The sequence below is a fragment of the Macrotis lagotis genome, chromosome 1, assembly GCF_037893015.1.
Source record: "Macrotis lagotis isolate mMagLag1 chromosome 1, bilby.v1.9.chrom.fasta, whole genome shotgun sequence".
NCBI classification, from domain to species: Eukaryota; Metazoa; Chordata; class Mammalia; order Peramelemorphia; family Peramelidae; genus Macrotis; species Macrotis lagotis.
The window spans coordinates 689,805,985-689,829,258 of record NC_133658.1 but is presented as its reverse complement, the minus strand read 5'-3'; the positions used below and the strand labels follow the sequence as shown (position 1 = coordinate 689,829,258).

The window sequence follows — 23,274 nt, the reverse complement described above, 5'->3', positions numbered from 1 at the left end:
TTAACCTCAGGTTACGAATTACTGGCCTAGATTTATCAAGTACCATGCTTGCTATTGATTGGGGATTTTTTGTAACATCTAAAATTTTGGCAGCAGAGTGTATAGATCAGAGGAACTACTGTCCTCAGTATTCCTCCTATTAGAAGGAATCAAAAATGTCAGGAAACAATGCTGAGTCAGGCCAGAACCAAGAACAATAGAATTTACTATTTCTACTCCAGTGGGAGCATTTAAACCAAAAGATATTCTTAACTTGTCCTTGGTTTTTGTTTTTTTTAAGATTTTGCAAGGTAAATGGAGTTAAGTGGCTTGCCCAAGGCCACATAGCTAGGTAATTTGAACTCAGGTACTCCCTACTCCAGGGCCAGTGCTCTATTCACAGCGCCATCTAGCTGCCCCTAAAACTCCATCTTAAGATGAAACACAACTAAGTTAATGTCTTTACTTGATTTCTTTTAAAAATGCTTTAATAGGGACAGTTAGGTAACACAGTCGATAAAGCACCAGTCCTTGAAGCAGGAAGACCTGAGTTCAAATTTGACCTCAGACGCTTTAGTGATCTTGGACAAGTCACTTAACCCCATTGCCTTGCAAAAAAACAAAATAATTTAGAAAAAAATTGTTGAGTTTAATAAACCTATGGTCCTATTGTCTCTTCTGGAATTATGAGATATGTCTCTGTCTCATGAAGTTTACAATGCTATAGGGGGTACATAATAGGTGCATATGAAACTATTAGAGAACCAAATAGTATACAACAAAATACAAAGACATATGCTTCAGACGATATGTGCAAATTTAATAGAGGTCTTTTCCTCAGCTTACCTACAGGCATTTATCTGTATCTCTGACATAAATGTCCACCTGGGACTAACTTCTAAGTGGCAAAAATACAATTCACTAAACATTCATTATATTCCCACAGTGAAGGGGACTAAGTTAGAAGTTGAGGATACAAGGAACAAAAGAATATTCTTCCTCAAGGAGCTTATATTTTCCTGGGAAGAGGAGAACAGATAAACAAATAATTTTATAGGTTTCATTGGAAGAGGACAGAGAAACTACTAACAACTAAGGGGATAAGGGAAGACTTCCTGTAGGACTGAGTCCGACTGAGTCAGGGAGTATGTGTGATAGCTGTTCAGCTGTTTTTTAATTAGGATTTCCCCTCCTCTCTCACTTTCCTTCCCCTTCCCCTTCAGCAACTCACCCCCCTCTCCTAGTAACTGATTCTCATTTTTCTATAATCCAGTTCAAGGATGTGTTCAGTGGTAGGACTGGTGGGGACTGGGATGGAAAGGTGAGGAATGAGGGTAGGAGGAAGCCCTACTAGTACCTCTCACCTTCCCCTTCTCACCGCCACTTACTTCCCTCCTGCTCTAGGAATGGTTTCATAGACAGTTTGGAATTCTCTGTTTCTTACTCTTAGGCCCCACCTCTGAAAAAAAATTCTTGGAATACTAGATAAACCTGTTGAACTTGAAAATGTTGGTGTACCTATGCTACTTTGGTCTCTCTTTATTGGAATTCGATTTATAGAATCACAGGATTCTAGAGTTAGTGAGTATCTCAGAGGCTGGCAAGTCCAATGGCCTCAGTTCCTAAAAAAGACCCCGAGAAGAATGGTAGAATTTGAATCAAGTCCTTTTTACTCATAACAAAACCAGTGCTTCTTTTTTCCTATATCATCTTCTCCCTCTCTGGAGTCAATTAAATTTCACAAACATTTCTTAAGCATCTACTTTGTACAAAGCAGAGTGTTAGATGCTGGGAATATGAAAACGGAAGCGTGAAATAACCTCTGACCTCAAGGAGTGTATATGTATAGTCTTCTGAGAAGGGAGAAGCCACAAGGAGCCATTTTTATTCCCTTTATGTTTTCCAATAAAAGCAAAAAGCCTGGTCTTCCATGATAAACCTTATGCTGTTTGTTTAACAGTGAAAAGGAAATCCCTGGGAAACTTTGAAAGGAAAGTATGTTTGGTTAAGGGTTAAAGAAGCAAGAGTGATATTGTGTATATTCTGTAGTGGAAAAGAAAAGGAAAGAAACCCTGGTTGGGAATAACAGGTGGACATAAGGGAAAGAGAAATAGAGCTTAACTCCTCCAAGTTCAAGGGAACAAAGAAGGTTTTTCTTGAATTTAGTTTGTTTGGATATAGTTGTTTTTCCTGTTTTCTCCCCCAGTAGACTGTGAGCTCCTTGAAGGCAGGAACTATCTTTCCCCCTTTTTCGTATCCTAGAATACAAAACCTAACTTATAGCAGACTCTTAATAAATGTTCATTGATTAACTGGGTGACTGGGAAGCTGACCTGAAGAGCAGAGCGTCTCTGGGGGGTTACACATGAGTAGGAATCAGTCTCACGATGCCCCCTCCTCTTCCTGCCCCATCTCTCAATCCACCCCTCATCCTTTCACATTACAACTTGAAGCTGAGGAGGCTGGTCCTAAAAAAGGAGGATGAACAGCCCCAAAAGAAGAACGGATAGCAAAGAATTCCCACAATCACCGCTGCAATAGGAGAAGGTTGCTGGTTTGTTGTGACTGAGAATATTAAATGCCATGCCATTCTGGCATTTGAGTGCTTCAGTGAAGGATGAACTCAATGATTTTAGTATTCAGTGAATAGCTTAATTCATCTGTGCCTTTTCATCCTTTGCAGTTTTTACCGATGTTCTTCCATAGATCCTCCAAAGAGGGTGCATTTAACATGCTAGAAGTCTCTACAATTAATTAATTAATTAATTAAATGTTTTTGACATTTCTTAAATATCAGTAAACCACTCAGGTTATCAATAACCCTTCCTGCTCTGTATGTGACCTACTTCCTTTTCTGACTATAGCTTCCTAGGTGATATCCTTTTGCCACTTTTTGTACAAAGGCCATCACTGAAAACATGCTTCAACACACTTGAACATACCATGTTTTTCTATTGTCTTCTGGGACTGCTACTCTTAGGAAAATTGCACCATCCTACCCACGGTGTTGTTGTGAGGATCACATGAAATCATGAACTTATAAAGTATCATATGGACTAAACAAGTTCCTAACCACCATGTCTTGTTGATTTTCTGGGAAAATGTAGCACAAATTCCAAATATTAGGAGTTAACTGTAAACTTTTTGTTAGTCATTTTTCATTCATGTCTGACTCTTCATGACCCCATTTGGGTTTTTTTTTTTGACAAAATTACTAGAATTGTTTGCTTTTTCCTTTTCCAGCTCATTTTACAGAGAAGGAACTGATGCAAGCAGGTTAAGTGACTTGCCCAGGATCTTATAGCTAGTGTCTGAGGCCATATTGAACTCACAATGATGAGGCTTTCTGATTTCAGGTCCAGTCCTCTATCCATTGCATCACCTAACTTTTCATAAAATTAGGGACTTCCCAGTGAGAGCTGGTATACTTGGGTGACTTTTACAATAGGAGTTTAAACAAAGTAGGTTGTAAAAGATAGAACTGGACTAGAATGAGAGTAGAAATTCTATTTTTTTACAGAGGTGGTGGCAATATAGGTTGTAAACTAATTTTACAGATGACAGAACCGAGACTCATGGAAATGATAGCATCATCAACTTCTGATTCTCTGTGCTAATGGAGAGAAGAGGTAAATATAATAGAAAATGATGAATCATCTTTTATATTTGGCCATGGAATGTAATATGAGACATATACTGGATTAGAGAGACACATTCAGTCTCATCCACATTAGATATGCACCCTCACCAACTCAGTGCCCCCAATTGACTTAGCTCAATGACTTAGGAGCCAACTGAGTGATGAGGAAAACATTCATTAATCAATTAATTCATTTATGAATAATTAAACACTTACTAAATTGCTTAAAAACCCTCCTGTAAATTGGGAATTCAAATTGAGAACTCTTCTTCCCAAAAGCCCTAGACCAGAACTCAAACCACAGCTATTTACCATATTTTTTTTTGAAATTATAAAATCAAAGCCTGTCCTCAAAATGAGGATTTAGGGAAATGGATGTGTGGCACCTAAAGCACACTTTTCTTTTTCTTAAAAACAAAGATTTATAAGATTTTTCAAAAGAGATTTTGCAACTGGTTCAGATTTGGGATGAGAAAAGAAAAGCTATTTATGTATAATATAAAAATCTAATGAAATGCAGAATGTATTTATTTAAAGGTTAAATTTACCCAAGAAAGAAGAAGGAAATTGGAAACCTCTGACATTCAGGACATTGCCAGTCCTATTAATGATGCATGATAGAAAAGACAAATCATAAAGCTCAACGTGCTCTGCTTTGTGATGAGAACACCATTCTTAATTTGGAGACTTTCAGAAGTGGGAAAAGCATTTGCTCAGTTTTACTAAAAGCCTGGTACTTATGAGAATGGTGGACAACGAATCGAACAATGAATAATAATCCTGGGTATAGAACTGTGATTTTGATTCACTGATCAAAATGAGAAAGAAAATTAAAAGATCAGTAAGACAATATTAACTACTGTACTCCATGCAGTCAAATAAACCAGACAGTTTAAAATCTATTCCATTTTGAGAAACATACAAAATAATCTAGGGAAAGCAAAGTGAAATAATAGCAAAAGTACTGCCAGTAGGATGTGAGGTCAGGGTCTGGTTCTGTCACTAATACCTGTGTGCCTTTGGACAAATCACAGCCTTTTTTGAGTTTTAGTTTTCTTCTCTGTAAAATGATGGAGTTGTACTTTATTAGTTCCATGTTCTATGAGAGGTATTCTTTATTTGGGGGGGGGGGAGGATAGGGGAGTGACCTTTGGCTTTTTGATCTCAAAATAGTTTTAAATGCATAAAAAGTAGTTAAAATTACAAAAGAAATCCCCCCCCAAAATTCTATTCATAGACTTGTTCCATGGATTCTTGATAAAGATCTCCTGTTCTATTATCTGAATTTGTAGTTGTGGACATCAGAGAGTTAAAAAAAATTACCAGTCTAGCTGTGACCCAGGAAAGCTATCATCTTTATGAATCATCCTGTATGGATAACAATGTTAAAGACAGTAAAACCCAAGCATTCATAAGTTACTTTTGAATCACCTAAGTTAAAAGACTTCTGGAAGGATGGTTTTTGTTATTCTAAATTACTTTGAAATGGAAAAACCTAACACAGCTTTTGCCAGATTGCTTGATTAAGAGCCAGGGGTAGGCAGAGAACATGTCTTACAGAAATGATAGGGTATCTGTATGAACTGAGTGTGACAAAGAATGTTGGTATTTTGATTTTGTCAACAGAAACTTCCTAGCAAGTTCAAGAAGATCTATGCTGAGTTTGAAAGCTTAATGGTAAGTGGCAGTAGCCCCTTTATTCTGTTCACTGTCTGTATTAATCCATTTGCTGATGAACTAATTTGAAGTCCTCATTTCAGAATATTTTATCTGCCCTTGTCTGACTTTAAGAAGTTTATGATCCCATTTTAGTGCTGCTAAAACAAGCATGTATGACTAATGAATTACACTCTTAGGAACTAACTTAAAGAGGACTTATGCCCCACATAAGGTCGATTTGTGTAATTAAGAAAAGCAGTGTGACGTGCTTTTTTTTTCACATCAGACACTGAATGGTTATGTGCTCCAAGCTGCATTTTTCTTGCCTTACTCAAAACCACTTTCCCTTGTGAGTTGGGATATGTTTGTAGATGAAAAATAATTGAGTGGGATTTGGCAGGAGTGTTTGGGTGTGCCAGGAGAGGTGCATGCTTGGACTGGTAGTGTGAGACAGGCAGAGGCAAATCAAGGAAGATGTGGATAGCTTTGGAATAGGGCTGAGGACCTGTGGGTTACAGTGGGTCACATGCTTTGGACTTTATTGTGAATTTAATATTTGCCTTCAAGCAGATGGCTCCCATCATCATGAAAAGCAAGAAAAAAGAGAAATGAAAAGACTGCAATGTTTTGTTTTAGTACCTTAATTACATTTCATTAAAACTTGTGATTTTGTATTCACCACCGATTTAAAAACACAAAGGGTTTGACTTATCTGAAAGTTGACTCTTTTACCACTCTTCACTATAGTGTATTTGCTGTTGTTTTGTTTGTTCCCTCTTAAGGATCCATCTCGGAACCATAGGGCTTACAGGCTTACTGTTGCAAAACTGGATCCGCCTCTCATTCCCTTCATGCCCTTACTCATTAAAGGTAATCCAAATGAGCAGGTAATAAATATCTGAGGAGTCAAGGGAAGATCAAATAGAGCTCTTTGGGAAAGGGGGAAGGAGATAGCATCCTTCCTTCCATCTTCTCTGAATTTTTTGTTTGTTTGTCTTTTCAAGGGCTAAGAGGGTTAGGAGAAGGATGATTTGGGATTTTGAAAGTCTCCCTGGCTGAACTAAGCACTAGTTTAGAAATTTTACTAATCTCAAGTAAAGAGATTTTAAAAAGTTAAACACCTGACATAAAAGGAGCCATTGTTAGCCTTGTACAATTACATTATGCAAATCAGTTGGTGTAATCTAGTGCAGTGCCATTGTGCTTTCTTCCTATGACAAATTTCAATTGGTTATTAGCTTGTGGCTTTTTATTTCCATACAGATATGACATTTACTCATGAGGGGAACAAGACGTTGGTTGACAGTCTAGTAAACTTTGAAAAAATGGTACGTATTCTATATAACCTCATCTCGAATGTTGGGAGGGAGTGTTTCTCTCCAATACCCCGACCCCGTAAGAAACCCCCAACAAATTTGCATTCATTCTAATAAAAGAGGTAATTTGCTCATATGCTGTTATGTAGCAACTCGTGGAAGTTATACATAAAGGATTTTGAAAGATTTGGCACAGAGTGACTCCCATTTTATTCTGTCAGTTCTTTTTTGTGGAGCTGAATTGTATTTGTGTGGTTGCTCACAGCTACCATAGGCCCCCGGCTTTTATGCTCCTCATTTCTCTCCGGCCGCCTGTTGCTAAAATGTAGAAACTCAACAGACTGGCTTCCATGTTGTTGTTTTTGTCATAAGAATTGTGGAACTGGTCTGCCCCAGGATGTCAAGGAAATGTTTGTCTGCCTAATCTGACTTTGCTGCACAAAAGTAGGCAATAGACAAATTCTGCAAATAAATTCCCACTGGAGTGTTATATTTAATGGGCACAGTTTAGACCAATCAATTGCACTCAGGGATGGAGAGGAAAATTTTAAAACCTTCAAGGTAAAGAGTCTATCTGTTTCCAAAATTGCAGGCTTCAATTTTTTCATCTTTCTAAGATTTGACAAAAAAGAGTATCTGAAAGCTAATTTTCTAATGTTGCAAAAAACAAAAATGAGGCAAGAGGCAATATGGAGCATGGGCTAGAGAACCACTTTGGAAGCAGGAAGACCTAGGTTGAAGTCCTGACTCTGACACACTGGCTGAGTGATCATAGTCAAGTTATTTTACCCTCTCTCTACTGTCTAAGATTATAATTTGCAACTCTAGGCATCCATCAGTGAAGGGAATTCCTATACAAATATGGATGAATCCAGCTCCCCAAAAAAGAAAAGAAAAAGACTTAAGAACAATTCCTATAGGTTAGATGTGAGTAATGGCATATATTCTACTAAATTTTTTATGGATTATGTAATGTAAATAAACGACCATTATCCTATGACACCTTTATTGTTTTCCATGCTCATGTAAGTATGATATATATATATATATATATATATATATATATATATATATATATATATATTCATTGTCTCATTTTCTGGCAAGTTTGATATATGACTCTATATAATTTAAGAAAATTCTTTATGCATAAGCCTGAGGTTTAATTAAATTTTCCCATAAAATTTGGTTTCATTTTGGACCTAAAAGATATTTGACCCCTTCATTTTTTATAGTGTAAACCTCAGCCAGCTAAAACCTGGAAAGAAATTGTTCTAGATGCCCAAGTTTTCCACATAGCTGAAAGTTTATACCATTTAGCACAAGTCATAATTTATTTTTACCATTTGGGTTGGAAAATTTTATAAAATATTATGTAGATTTCATATCTGCATTCATAAATAAACATATATGAAATAGAACATAATCTTTTCTTGCTGACCCCATGATATCATTATTAACACTGAACAGTAAGAACTTCAAGTGTGAAGGACATCCAAGAAAGTTCATTCAGTCTTGTTACATTAATAATAATATTTTTATTATGCGAGGTATAGTATCCAGGAATAAAAAGACAACTATCATTCCATCTTCTGCCCTAGTCAGACAGTATCTGAAATATTGAACTCAGATCTGGGGATCATATTTAAAGGATGACATTGATAAGCTAAAAAACATCCAGTGGAGGGCAACCAGGATGGCAAAGGACCTCAAGTTAATGCCATCTGATAGCAGTTGAAATAATTGGCTAGTTGGACAAAGAAAATGAAGACATAGAGAGAAGGATAATTGCTATATTTGAAGGGTCATTATATAGTTGAAGAATTAGATTTGATCTACTCATTAGTGTACCTCTCAACTTTGCAAAGAGACAAATTTGGCTTGATGCAATTAAAGCTATGCTGCCTCCATTTCCCTCTCACTGGAGGTCATTGATAGGGATGGTATGAGCACATGTGGACAATGATGTAGAAACAATTCTTATTCAGGAGATGGACTAATTAACCTCTAAGGTCATTTCCAGTTGTGATATTGTGACTATTTGCCTCTATATTTAAATGTCTTCAAATTACTGTGTCTGCTTTTTTGTAGTTTTTCCTCTCCTTAGCTATTCAACCTGTTTGCTTATATTAGCCCTTATTCGGTTTCTTATTTGTAGCTTCTTATCCATTAAGAAATCAGAAACATATGGCCAAGCTTGTAGAATTATCAATCAGTTGACAAGTGGCTGACACTGCAAAATAAAACTAAAAAGCCTTGGAATGAGGATTAAGGATTTCTCTTCTGAGTAAAGTATATGATTTAACATATGGACTTTGTGATGATCTGTTTTGTCCTCTCAGAGGCACTTCTTGTTTTTTTTTCCTCATTCCTGTGTTCTAGTTAGGTGAGGTTGCTACTAAGTTGAATTCTAGATAGGTGAAGTGTCAAACAAATGTTCTACCCCTTGTTTTGGTTAGACAAATTCAGAATACCAATGGTTGGCTCAATTTCTTGCTAGTTTAAAAAAATAGAAAAACTGTAGCTCGAAAGTTGAAAAAAATACCATGTCACAGGAAAACATTGGAAATCCTATAGCAATTCTAGATGAGTCAGCATTGCTGAGCTTTGGGAATCAGCCAAGCACAGACTATACCATGAAAAGAAAATCAACCATTGCTTAGTCCAGGGTTTCTGAAATTTGAGCATCTTGGAAAATAGAGTATATGCTCAGACTTTTCGAAGATGTTGACTTCGGAGATCAAGTTCTTCATCTGGGCTTCTTGTCAAAGGTGGTGTGCCCTGGATGCTTTTCTTTTTCTGCTGTTTGAGTCATAATTGAGCCACAACACCAGTATTCTTCATACATTTCTTAACCTGCACATTTTAAATTATTTTGCCCACTTAAAAGAATTTCTACTCAGAAACAGAAAGTAAAAAAACTTTCTAGCAATCATTTCCCAAATTATACAAAAAAATTTTTAAATGTGCACAATCATTTAATATAAATTTTTCTTATCAGAAAAGATATCTGTAGTTGGACTCTTTATCATCTTCTTCAGAGCTAGTATTTATATTTTTAGTGCTTTAAGATTTGCAAAGTAATTTACATTAAAAAAAACTGATCTTCACAACAGCCTTGGGAAGTACGCTATTATTAGCCCCATTTTATAGATGAAAAAATTGTGGCAGACAGAAGTGATGTGTCCAAGATCACACAACTGGCAAGGGTGTGAGACAGAATTTGAACTCAAAGTAGCACATCTATCACATTTGACATGACTACAGGCAACTGTTCAGACCAAGATATGTAGCAACTATTAAGCACATACTACATGAAGTTGGAGTTAAAATACATGAGATATAGTCTCTAAGTTGACTTTAGACAAGACACTTAGACATCTGGACTTCAGTTTCTCCACTTGTGAAATGAGAGAATTTGGGCTAGATGAATACCAAGGTCCCTTCCAGTGCTAAATCTTTAACCCAATGATGCCCAATGAAAGACCATGCCAACTGCTGCAGAGTCCATTATAAGCATTGGGAATGACATGGACAATGCTATGGACATGTGAGAAGGCAGGGCAATGTAAAACCAGCTATTGGCAAAAGACTGAATAAGAGTCTTGGAATTTTTAGGATTTCAAGTAATGATCTAAAATATTGAGTCATGTGAGTAAATGGTGATGACTATTGATGACTGGCATTTATGTAGGATGTACAGTACATCCATGAGCCCACTGGGACCTCATGATATAGCATGTGACCATATAATCTTAAAGTTAGAGCTGGAAAGTCTTAGAGATTGTAGACACCTTTCATTTTACAAATGAGAAAACTGAGGCTTGGAAAGGTTGAGCTGAAGCAGGATTCAAGCCCAGTCAAGTCCAGAATCCTATCTTTTATACTACACCACCTTCCCTCTCAGGAGTTGAGTTGAATTATAGAATGAACAAAGAGCCTTGTGAATTTCCATTCTGGAGTAAGACAAAATATTTTATTTTCTTTTTAAAAGTATATATCAAGGGGTGGCTAGGTGGTGCAGTGGACAGAGCATTGGCCTTGGAGTCAGGAGGACCTGAGTTCAAATTTGGCCTTAGACACTTAATAATTACCTGTGTGGCCTTGGGCAAGCCACTTAACCCCATTTGCCTTGCAAAAGCCTGAAAAAAAGTATATATCAAGGTAGCCACCAGCCACATCTCTCCTACCCAACAAAATAAAATGCAGTACTGCTAAAACATTGTGAGGAGAATACAATCTATTTGGATTAATAGCAATAATGATGATGATGATAATGATAATGATGATGATGATGATGATGATGATGATAACATTTATATTGCACTTACCAGACACTATGCTAAGCATTTTAAATATTATCTCATTTTACCATCACAACAACCCTGGGCATCAAGTGCCATTTTTATCCTCACTTTACAGTTGAAGAAAGTGAGACAAAAATACAGACTAAGTGACTTGCCCAGGGTCTCACGACTAGAAAATGTATGAGATTGGATTTGAACTTAGGTCTTCCTGGTTCTCTCCGTTGTGCCTCCTATCTGCCTGGCTACCTTTCTGACAATAAAGTAAGAGGTCTAATGTCAGCTGTGTTCGTGTTGAGATAAAATACATTTTGCTAGCATAGATAACCCCTCCAGCTTTCCATCTATGATCCTTTCATGGGAAAAGTCAATCTGTTTTTGCAATTGCCCTTTCATAAACTGGGTGACATAGAAATAAGGAATGGAAATACCAAAAGGCATTCTATATCAGGTATCTCTCCAGAAACTGTGTCTTCTTCCCCCCAAGTTCCATCCCAAGCACTGGAAGTATTTGCTCACAAGTGTTATTCTCTCAGTTGTTAGCTACTATGACATCACAATTCCTCCTACTGCTGCACATCATCATAATCTATCAAGGAGGCCAAGATGATCAGTTGTTCTTGGGGTCTGGGTGACTGGGACTCCAGAAGTTGGACCTACACCGGGAGCTGAAGCTACCCAAACATTCAGATCCCAGGTTACTTAGCTTTCCATGGAGGGGAGCACATTAGCAGGAGACCATGGTGCCAACCACTCCAACATCCCCTCCACCCCCAGCTTTTTAAACCTCTCCACCCTTGAGGTGTGAAATGAGGATTAGGGAATTTGTTGCATATTGGTTTTCAGGTTTTGTGGATAGGAACAAAAGAGAATTCACACTCTGATCCTTATGCAAAAAAAAAGGGGGCAGACATTCTTTCATTTTTTTTTTTTGGAACATAAAGGGGTATTCGAAAAGTGTTTGAATAAAGCCCTTAGTAGCTTTCTATGGCATCCATGAATATTTATAACATTTAGGAGCCTAGACTAGGAATGGATTAGCAGATAATGTGTTGGCCTGCTGCCACCATACCAGGCTGCATAAAGCTGAAAGGGTATTGTTGCATATATATAGCATGCTGATAGTCACAGTTGCTACTGTATTATGTGCTTGGTTCTATTTCAGACATACCCATATTTAGGTTTATTTATTTATGAATATCGTTTTTAAACTAATAGTTTTATTTGGCAAGAAGGCTGTTACAAACTTCTCAACATGCATCATCCCTCTGAACAAAAATGAATGTTTTGAACCATTTTTTTTTTTTTGCTTTGCAAATTGTGACTGAAATCCAGCCCTTCCATCCTGCCAAGAGTGGAAAAATAAAAGAACCCACCTACCCATCCCCACTGTACCAGCTCAATCTATAAGAAAAAGCTATAAAATTATTTGTGACATTTACCCTTCGTAGTACATATAGCTGTCTAAAGTCTTCCAGATGCTTTAAATCAAATCAAGACATTTATTGAGTGGCTGTTCTAGTTGTTCCAAGGATGTGCCTGTGAGTCATGCCTTGAGGTTCCTTCCTCAAGAAGCTCATGATCTAGTTGTGGAGACAGATCATAATAAATATGGGGAAAATGAGTGGAATAGCCCTGACATATTTACATTTAAGTTCAGCAATCCTATTAAAAATGTTTTGGTGGGGGGTGGCTAGCACCAGCCTTGGAGCCAGGAGTACCTGGGTTCAAATCCGGTCTCAGACACTTAATTATTACCTAGCTGTGTGGCCTTAGGCAAGCCACTTAACCCCATTTGCCTTGCAAAAACCTAAAACAAAACAAAACAAATAAAAATGTTTAGGTGATAAGGATATTAAAAAGAAATAAGGCACAATTCTTATCTAGACAAACTTCTTCTGACCTTAATAGAAAGAAAGAACCCTGAGAGCAGTAATTCTCTTTGGTTTTGGTTTGTAGCACCATACATATATACCTAGCACTGGGTCTTGTACATTAAATAGTCACACTTTTTATTAATTGTTGGATTGACTTATCCTATTACCAATGATGCAAATTTGAATATAAAAAAAGCTAAAGCTGACTAAAGACAGAAGAAATGTCGCAAAGAGATATCAAATGAACAGTACAGACTCTAAGTGCAAAGGGGGTTAAGAGGAGTGAGGGATCACTGTGGACATGGGCTTCTAAGAAAACCTAAGGTCCATTTGAAAATTGGTAAAGTACTATCTAATGTGATACTTTCTGCCTATAATGTGAATTTCCCCAAAATCTTTAAAAGTTTGCTGTGAAGAAGTTTCTTTAAATGTCTTTTGTCACTGGCATATATGTATATATGTTTGTGTGTGCATATATAAACATACACATTCATTCATACATAAATATAATATATATATATAATATATATATATTTATGCAGCTTCATTGCTGATTTCAACAGTATAAATTCCTTCTTGTACCATCTTCTCTGAGTTATGGTATGGACTATATATAGAACACTGCTTATCTAATACCCACTACCACCAGAGGTGCCTATCCCACTTCTGTAGGTTCCTAATTGGTGGAATTTTTCCTTCCTTAAGTCTAAATTTTCTTCTTCAAAACTTCCATCCATTTCTTCTGGTTCTACCCTTTGGACACAAATGAAGCTAATCCTACTTCCACATGACTGACATTCAAAGTCTACAACTATCATGTTCTTTCAAGTCTTCTTTTCTCCAGGCTCAACAAAAAATTCCTTAACCTGAGTCATCTGTCATTTATTTGAAGCCCTTCATCATTCTGGTTGCCTTCCCCTGGAAGCCGCCCAGTAACTGTATCCATGTCCTACCTAAAATGTGATACCCAGAACTGAGCAATACTCCAAATAGGATGTGATCTGTACAGAGAACTAGAGAACTATCCCTTCCTTAATCCTAGATACTTTATCCCTAAGGAGACAGAGGGGAGGAAAGGAAAAAAAAGGAAAGAAGTAAGGAAAGATGAAAGCTAGGAATGGAAAAAGGAAACTTTTTCTAGATGGAAAGCAAGGGAACTTGAAATATGCATAAAATTTGCTAAGAAAATCTAATCAGAAATAAGACTCTTCTAATGGACAAATCTGTATAAAGTTTGTACTTCTTCCCAAAGCAATAGCAAAACAATTTAAATGATTAAATTTAGTCAATTAATAAACATTTGCCAGGTGGTTATTATGAATCAGGCATTATACTAACCATTGAGGATACAGAGAAAGACAAAATAAAACCAATGTCTACCCTCAGGTGGCTTAATTCCTAATTTAAGAGGCAATTTGTAAATTAACAGGGATATTTGAGATGCTTTGGGGAAAGTCCAAGTATATTGGAGAAAGGGGAAAGGCTAGGAAAAAGTCTCTTGATGAAAGTGGCATTTGACCTGACCCTTGAAGGATTCACAGTTGTCATGAGATAGGAGCATGGAGGGATGGCAGACAACTAGTACAAAGGTATGGTGGTGGGATAGGTCCATGATGGAAAGGTGTGCATGGGCATCATCAAACAGATCAGTTTTGAATCCTTCATCTTTATTCACTCTTACTCCAAATTTCTGAAAACTTTTTAGTGAAACATTCATCTTTTTTTTTTAATCTGTCAACTTGAATTTTAAATGAAAACAATAAAATTAATTAAGACAAATGAGTTACAGCTCAGAGTCTCAGACCCAAGGATAGGCCTGGGAACAGGTATTATATAAAGTACTAGGGAAGAGAGAATGGAATAAGCAAATATTTAGGAATCTCTGGAGGGGAGAATTTAGGAGATTTACAAAATATTCAGAGGATGGAAATGATAATGTCTGGTCAGGCTTAGGGAATTCATTGACCTGGGAAAGGAGATCACATCAACTTCAGTCAGTTTTTTAACTGTGTTTGTCAAACCTTAACCCAGAGAGATTGAGGATGGTTTCACAAAGAAATGTCTTGAGAATTTATTTTCAGGTGAGAAACGACTAGAGTGGGAAGAGACTTGAAATAGCAGGCTATTACAGTAGTCCAGGTGTGAGATAATGAGGACCTACAGCAGAGTGGTGGCCCAGTCAGAGCAACAGACCTTGGCAACCAAGGTGGGATTGGGGTGTGAGAGAGAGGGTGAGGGATACAAGATGACTCCTAGGTTGCTAGCCTAAGGGATGGGAGGATGGTGTTGCCCTCTACAATAATAGGGAAGTTAGGAGTGGGTAAGGATTCAAGGGGAAAGATAATGGGTTCTATTTCTTGTTGAACTTAAGATGTCTATTGGGCATCTAATTCAAGATGTCTGAAAATCAGAGATTAGAGGTCAGATGAAAGACTGAGGCTAGAAAGGTAGGGGAGCTGATGAGATCATCAAGAGAAGAGGGACCAGAACAGAGCCTGAGGGTCACTTACAGTTGGGATGATCTGAATGTTATTGTTTAGTCATTTCAGTAGTCTACATTAATTTTTTTCAAAGAGCTGGCATAATTTACTTTTTGTCCTATAGTTTGCAATTTTGATTTCTTGAAATATAGCTCTGAAAAAACAGACTTTAAAAAAACCCATTGTTTTAAATTGAGTGACCAATAATAGCCCCAACTCACTAAGCTTATTGTTTAGATTTTGATGACTTTAGAATGAGTAAAAACAGCAATTGTTTTCTGTTGGGACCAGAAACTCTTGAGAGTTTTACCCCTCCCAGATTGATATCTTTGTGATGATAAATTGGACTATCTTCCCTTAGTCATGGAATAACCTGATATTAGACAAACTGAGACCTGGAAAAGACCCTAATTTAGAAAGACCATCACCAGTCCAACTTTTTTCTTGACACTTGCACTTCCATCATTCTGGAGAAAGAATGAGGCTAATGACCTTGCACAGATCTGCCTTGCTTCAGTCCATTGGCAAGTCAAGATATCATCCTCAGGATGTCATTGATCCTCTTCAAGAACAAAGGACAAAAGGGGTGGCTAGGTGGCTAGGTGGCACAGTGGATAAAACACTGGCCCTGAAATCAGGAGTACCTGGGTTCAAATCTGGTCTCAGACACTTAATAATTACCTAGCTGTGTGGCCTTGGGCAAGCCACTTAACCACATTTGCCTTGCAAAAACCTAAAAAAAACAAACAAAAAAAAAAACAAAAAAAACCAAAGGGCAAAGCCCTGTCCAACTCTTCAGGGCCCCTTTTGGAGTTTTCTTGGCAAAGACAGTGGAGTGATTTTCCATTTCCTTCTCCAACTCATTTTATAAATTAGGAAACTGAGGCAAACAAAGTTAAGAGACTTGCCTAGAGTTACATACCTAGTCAGTATCTGGGGCCTCATTTGAACTCAGATCTTCCTGACTCCAGGTCAGGTGCTCTATCTATCCTCTGTACTACCTAGCTGCCCTGGGATCTGAAGGATGATTTAGAAAAGGAGTGGTCAGATAGGTAGAAAAAGCAAGAGAGTTCTCAACCCGAAAACTTAAGAGGAAGTATCAAGGAGGGAAGAGTGTTTAATTAATGGTGTCAAAAACTGCAGAGAGGTCAAGGAGAGTGAAGACTGAGAAAAATCCATTTGGTTTGCTAAGAGAAGGTTGGAGACCAGATGGTTAAGGAGTTAAGAAGAAAATGAGAGGAGAGAAAATGGAGACATCCATTCTATATGGTGAAACTAGCTACAAAGGGAAGAAGGGACTTGGGATAATTGTTCAAAGGGATAGAAGGCTCAAGTGAGGGTTTTTTCAGGATTGGGGAGATGGGGGTATATTTATAGGAAATGCACCAGTAAAGAGGGAGAAGTTCAAAGTGAATATAAGATTGGGGGTGACAAGAGGGAAATCTGTTGGAGGAGATAGGCTGGAATAGGATCACTTGGCACAAATTGAGGGGGTCAGCTTTGGTGAGGAGTAAGGCCACCTCATCATGTGAGACAAGGGTGAAAGAGAAGAGAGTGGCAGAAGGTACCTGAGTGATGGGAGATGAGGAAGAGGAGAGGAGAGAGAGTTCACAGCAAATGGCCTCAATTTTTTCCGTAAAATATGAGACAAAGTTGGAGTTGCCCCAAGAGGTTTGAGAAGAGATGAAAAATTTTGGAACAGTCTCTTGGGAGTGGGATAGTGAGTTGATAAGAGAGGTATAATAGGACTGCCGAGCAGCAGTGAAGGTCCATTTGGTGTTTTATAACATAAATTTCTAGTGGACCGAGTCAAATTGGTTGTGTGATTTGCTTCTTCTTTGTTCAGCTGCATATATATATAGGAGTAAAGACTGAAAATACAGGAATGATCCAAGGCTGAGGCTTGGATGAGAATGATTAGTGATATGATAAGAAGGCTAGGAATTCAGGACAGGAGAACCCTGTGGGAGCCAATTAATTCACTAGATAGAAAGAAGACAGAGGTATAGGGGAGATGGCCTAGAAAAAAATTGAGGAGTCAAGAGATTGGAGGTCTCAGTGCAGATGAAGACTAGGGTTATGAAAGAGAAGGCAGAGAGAGGTGAAAAGCTAATAGATAATGGTCTATGAACCCTAAAATTGTAAGAACCTCAAAAAACAGGGTCAAATATAGTAGACATTTTTAAATTTTATTCTCTAAGATCTATCAATAAACTATAGGTAATGGAGATCATCTCCAAGATGGTCACCCAGAACTGAAAAAGAAATCAGACTTTATATTATTTGAGAAATGGGGACAATAATTAGCCTCTTTAGTGGCCTAAATATAGAAATTGCACAATATTACTCCCTGAAAACTGCTCCACAAAGATTATTATCTTTATATAAATTCTTTTCTTGCCTGTTCCTGAGAGGATGGTCTCTCTTTACATCCTGCATATTGTTCTCCTAGATTTGTGACTAACAAAACAGGGAGACTTTTGGAGTCTTAATTTTTAACCAGGGAGCAAGGTGAACTATAATGAAGTCTCATATTCTCTAAGGGGAATTAATCTTTTATCACAATATAGTTATGAGAAATTATTATTTCACAGTCAGATAAGGGAATTTCAGAGTTCTTGAACTTGGAGGTGGTTCATTTGTGGGTGATGGTAAGATCAAGGTTAAGACCATCCTTAGTATGACTGAGATGAGTTGAAGAAATAACCATGTAAGAACTTAACCTGTTGATTTGTCAGGACTTGTGAACCTTAAAGTTAGAACAAAGCAAAGCTAAATGGCAGTAGAGACAGACATAGGGGTACAGAATAGAAAGCTGCCTCAGTCAGAAAGATATTAGCTATGGATTTGAAAGGTGGAATCTCGAAGGGGTAGCGCCTTGTTCAATTTTCTCCTGGATCAGGGGCAGGGTTGGATTTATTCATGGAGTAAAACAATGCTCATTTGAGATGCTGGGTGAGATAAAACTTTTATTTTTCAATTATGCAGCATCATAAGGATTTGCTGGGTTTGCTTTGTGGAGACCATCTCTTTTGGCAGGGGTTTGAAGTTTTGGATAATATTACTGTCTTGCCATGAAGTCTATGTGCCTTTGACCTCAGCTACTTCCAAAATAAATGTAAAGTGCCACCTGCTGTCTGTCTAATATGAGGATCAGAATGTTGAAAAATATTGATGAAGTTCTGTGGTACAGAATAAAGAGATAAACACTCAGAGTCAGATCTAGAACCAAGTCTTGTCTTCCCCCTACTTACTATCAAAGCCAATCATTTAAGCTGCCTTGTGTTCCTCAACTGTTAAATGAGGGGATTGGATTAGGTCTCTAAGGCCCCTTTCAGCTTTAAATTGCTGGTTCTATGATGATGTTTGTCCTTGATTCTTGAAGAAGATCATGACATCAGGGAGGTGATGTCATGACAAGCACATGAATTCGATTTGAGTGAGAGGTTGCTGTACCAAGTCATCAGTCTCATTTTCTCCTCCAGAAAGAAAATCTGGGTTCAGTGGCCAAATATGAATCGGGACAACTGGAAATGGTCCTGGAGATGAGGCAATCAGGGTTAAATGACTTATCCAAGGTCACACAGCTATTAAGTGTCAAGTGTCAGAAGCTGGATTCAATTCTCATCCTGACTCCAAAGCCAGTTCTCTATCCACTGTGTCACCTAACTGGTCCTGTCATTTAGTTCTTTAGCCCAAGTTTATTCTGATGCACCTTGAAGATTGCATCTGGAGAGCTGTCTGCCAGTGATTGGAGGACCTACCTAAACTTAAAATGTTAAGTCCAGTCCTTTTTCTGAATACTAAAACCCTACTAGAGTCATGTATTTTTTATGGAGACATTGGCAAGGTTCATCTTCTTCTAACCAGGCTATATACCACTGGCAGTATCGTGCTGACCTAATGAAGCAGAGAAATAGACCCTAATGCAAAAGCAAGGTTTGAATTTTGAAGGTGTAACTAAAGTTATCTTTGAGTGCAATTAAAAAGGATATATCAAAATTAAAACCATTGTTAAAATTAATCAAAGATTTAGAAAGGTAGAACTGAACTCTCAAGCTGAAAATTACTGATTTAAACAATTGTTCTCACATTTTAAACTACATAATGAGGTAAAAATTACGAAGCCTCAGAGCATAGCTCTAAAGAGTAGTCTAAAACTGAAGTCAGAATGAAATGTTTTAGCTTTCAAAACTAAAAAGCAGAACAATTACTTCCTACAAAATGGTATAGGAAGAGGTTTCTGACCCCTGCTAATTGTTTTATTATTCTTCAGAGGGGAATACAGGCAGCATTTCCCAGGGTTTCCAGTAATTACACTCCATTCAATATCAGAAGAATTACAATAATTCTGCATGGAATATACTTGTGCCCTTCAGATGCAAAGCCTTTGGAGAAGTGGAAAAAACAACTTAAAGTAAATTAGCATGAAAATTATCGTAGTTACTGTTTATTTGAGGGCTCCATATATCAGAGGCTAATTATACATTGTATGCCACGTTTTCTTGGAGATATTTGTAATATATTTCTCATGCTGACCAAAAGACATATGAGTTTTAGGGTCTTTTATAAAAGTACCCTTGAATTTTACCAGTACTGCCTTTGTCTATGAGAAAATGTCGGGGCATGGACAGTTCAAACTTATGTCACTTAATGCTTATCAATGTGCTTAGAGTAGCAGTTGTCACCAAGATCTTATGAGTATTCCTTTTAATACAAAAAAATTGGGAATCTTCTATGAATCATTTTCATTTTGTATGAATTGATTTTCTTTTGAAGACCATTGAGTCTCTCTCAAAGTCATTTTCTATCCTCTGGTAAGGCGAGAGGCCAGGGGGAGATATAGGGGGTGGGGGGAACACGACAGCTCCACAGCTTGAGAGTCACTTTCCCTGTGTGTAGTCTTATCAATTTTCTTGCTATTGTTAAAGGTAATTCACCATCTCTATGGAGCCACCTTTAGAATATAAGCAGCAACAGCCTGGTTGAAACAGTGCACAAAGATTGAGGGGTCTTCGCTAGTGTTAAAATGGCATGTTCAAAAAAAAGATTTCCATATTCCCTGCCATGGAATGATGTTTTGTCTCACAGATTGAATTCATATATATATATATATATATATATATATATATATATATATATATATATATATATATATATATATGTATATGTATACGTATATGTATTTATGTATATATAAAAACATGTACACACCCATTTTATATATTATGCATACACATTATATATGCATACACACATATATACATATACACATATACACATATGCTCATATATTTGGGCTTAAAAAAGAATTTAAACAAGGAAAATAAAAACAAAAAAATTTCCTTTCAATCATCTGAATTTAATCAAAAAATTCAAAAAAGAATTAATATCAACCTTGAAACATACTTTAACCTAAGGAGGCTAATAGATTTCAAAGGTCAGTAAATCACACATCATTGTGGAGCAGCACATCAGAGATAGAACATTTTAATAGGGATTGACTGGATCTGTGATTTTATTGGGGTTTTTTTTTTTTTTAGATTTTTCAAGGCAATGGGGTTAAGTGGCTTGCCAAAGGCCACACGGCTAGGTAATTCTTAAGTGTCTGAGGTCGGATTTGAACCCAGGTACTCCTGACTCCAAGGCCGGTGCTCTATTCACTGCGCCACCTAGCCGCCCCTGTGATTTTATTGTTACAGGGAATTAACAAATGGGCAAATTCAGTCTACCCATGTGAGTCTTGGTTGTCTAGACTAGAGCACTAAATGGTTAAACAATTTGACCAGACACCCAGCTAGTATGTGCCCAAAGCAGGACTTGAACCCAGATATTTCTGTCTTCAAAGCTATCTGTCCACTAGTCAATGCTGTTATCCACTCCTACAATCACAACTCACTAATTTACTGCTTACTTACATATCTGCCTTAGCTGCCTGCAGATCAACTTAACTAGTAGTTCTCCAAGACCAGCACTGGACCCAGGACTTGGTTTTGTTCATCTGTTCTAAAACTATAAAGCTACTTAACAAGATACAAAAGAAGTTTATGGTGGGTTTCTGTAACTGTCATGAGTAAAATAATCTAGTTTGGTACTTTCTAGAAGAAAACAGTGGCCAGATATGAATTAATTTTTTTAACTTTAGTGTTTGTCCCATTACATCTAGGATTGAACCTGCTTCTATTGATTTTTTTTACAATATATTTTAAAGTATGACATGGACCTCATAGAAAAAGAATAAAAGAGAAGTTTGCTAAATAATAGCAATTATTTTTGAATGTTATTTTTTCAATTACATACAAAAACATTCATTACATACATAACAACATTCATCTTTTTTGCAAACTTTTGAGGATCATATTTTTCTACCTCCCTATTGCCCTTCTCTCCCCTCCCTCCCCATGACAAGTGAGTAATCTGATATAGGTTATAGATGAACAATCACTTTAGCACATTTCCATATTAATCATGTTGTGAAAGAAGAAGCAGAACTAAAGGGAGGAAAACATGAGAAGAAGTGAAAATATCACAAGTCTTTAGAATTATCCTAGATCACTGAATTGCTGTGAGGAGATAAATCCTTCATAGTTGGATCATCTCACAATGCTGCTATTGTATATAATGTCCTCCTGGTTCTGTTCACTTCACTTAGCAACAGTTTATGTAAATGTTTCCAGACTTTTCTGAAGTCCACCTGCTCATGTTTTCTTACAGAAAAATAGTACTCCATCACATTCATATACCAAAATTTGTTCAACCATCTTTGCCACTATAAAAAGAGCTGTTAAATATTCTTGTACATGTGGGTCTTTTTCCCATTTTTATTATCTCTTGGGGATACAGACCCAGTATTGGTTTTTCTGGATCAAAAGGTATAGCAATATTATTTTAATAAACAGAAGGCATCATGAAGAATACCACAGTATAGTTATTTTTTTAAGTGCTGAACTTGAAATCAGAAAATCTGGATTTGAATCTTGCCCTGGTTATTTCCTACCCTTGTAACCTTAAGCAAACTATTGACCTGCTGGTGCTTAATTTCTCATTTGCCAAACTGTGGCAATGTGGTGTTGGATTAGGTGATCTATGAAGTCCCTTCCAGTTAAAATATCTATTATCCTATCAATCAAATAATGGGAATCACGTAGCCACTTTCTGTAAGAAGAAAAGTTTAAGATGAACCTATTGACATAAATTTGAGATGCCTCACTGCTGTCCATTCCCCCTCTTTTCTGCTAACTCATTTACCCTGATTCTTAGTGAACAAAGAATTTGCAAATATCCCAACCAGGAAAGTTCCCAATTCCATAAACTCTGTACCTACTATTTTTCCTTCATAGAATTTAGAACTAGGTGGAAAAGGAAACAAGTGCTAGATTTGAAGACAATTCAAATCCTGTTTTAGTCTCTAGACAAGTGACTCCTCAGTGAATCATTTAAATTCTTTCTGCATTGGTTTCCTAATCTATAAGACGAGGATAATAATATTATCTGCCTGGTTATGAGGTGGTTATGAGGAAGAAATGAGACGATGCATATGATGTATTTTTCAAACTTTAAAGTGTTATTCAAGTTTAAGCTCGCTTAAAACTGTACTAAGATTTTTGGGATACCTTGTACAAATGCCAGTCATCATCATCATTACTAATCTGCTATCATATTTATTTATTTATTTTTAACATTTATTTTTTTAAAAGACTTGAATTCCCAATTCTCTACCTCCCTTACCCATTGAGAAGGCAAGCTATATGATATCAATTATACATGTGAAATCATGCAAAATATATTTCCATAACAGCCATGTTACTTAAAAAAAGGCAAGATCAAAATAAAGTGAAAAAGTTATGCTTCAGTTTGCATTCAGTTCTCCTTCTGGAGGTAGATATTATTTTGCATCATGAATAATTCAAAATTCAAAAAGTTGTCTGATCATTGTATTGATCAGAGAAGTTGTCTTTCAAAGATGAGCATCATTACAATATTTTTGTTTTTGTTTACAATGTTCTTGTTCTACTCACT

General features: G+C 36.9%; 1 protein-coding gene across 8 annotated transcripts in view; it reads left to right on the top strand.

Annotated features, from left to right (window-relative positions):
• RAPGEF4 (Rap guanine nucleotide exchange factor 4) overlaps window positions 1-23,274 on the top strand; it is a 351,048-nt gene that overhangs the window by 318,964 nt on the left and 8,810 nt on the right. For all 8 annotated transcript variants that reach the window (XM_074215698.1, XM_074215700.1, XM_074215702.1 and 5 more), the window contains 3 exons: window positions 5,246-5,296; window positions 6,061-6,148; window positions 6,542-6,606. In XM_074215698.1, the coding sequence (XP_074071799.1) occupies window positions 5,246-5,296; window positions 6,061-6,148; window positions 6,542-6,606 (204 nt within the window). The remainder of the gene's footprint in view (window positions 1-5,245; window positions 5,297-6,060; window positions 6,149-6,541; window positions 6,607-23,274) is intronic.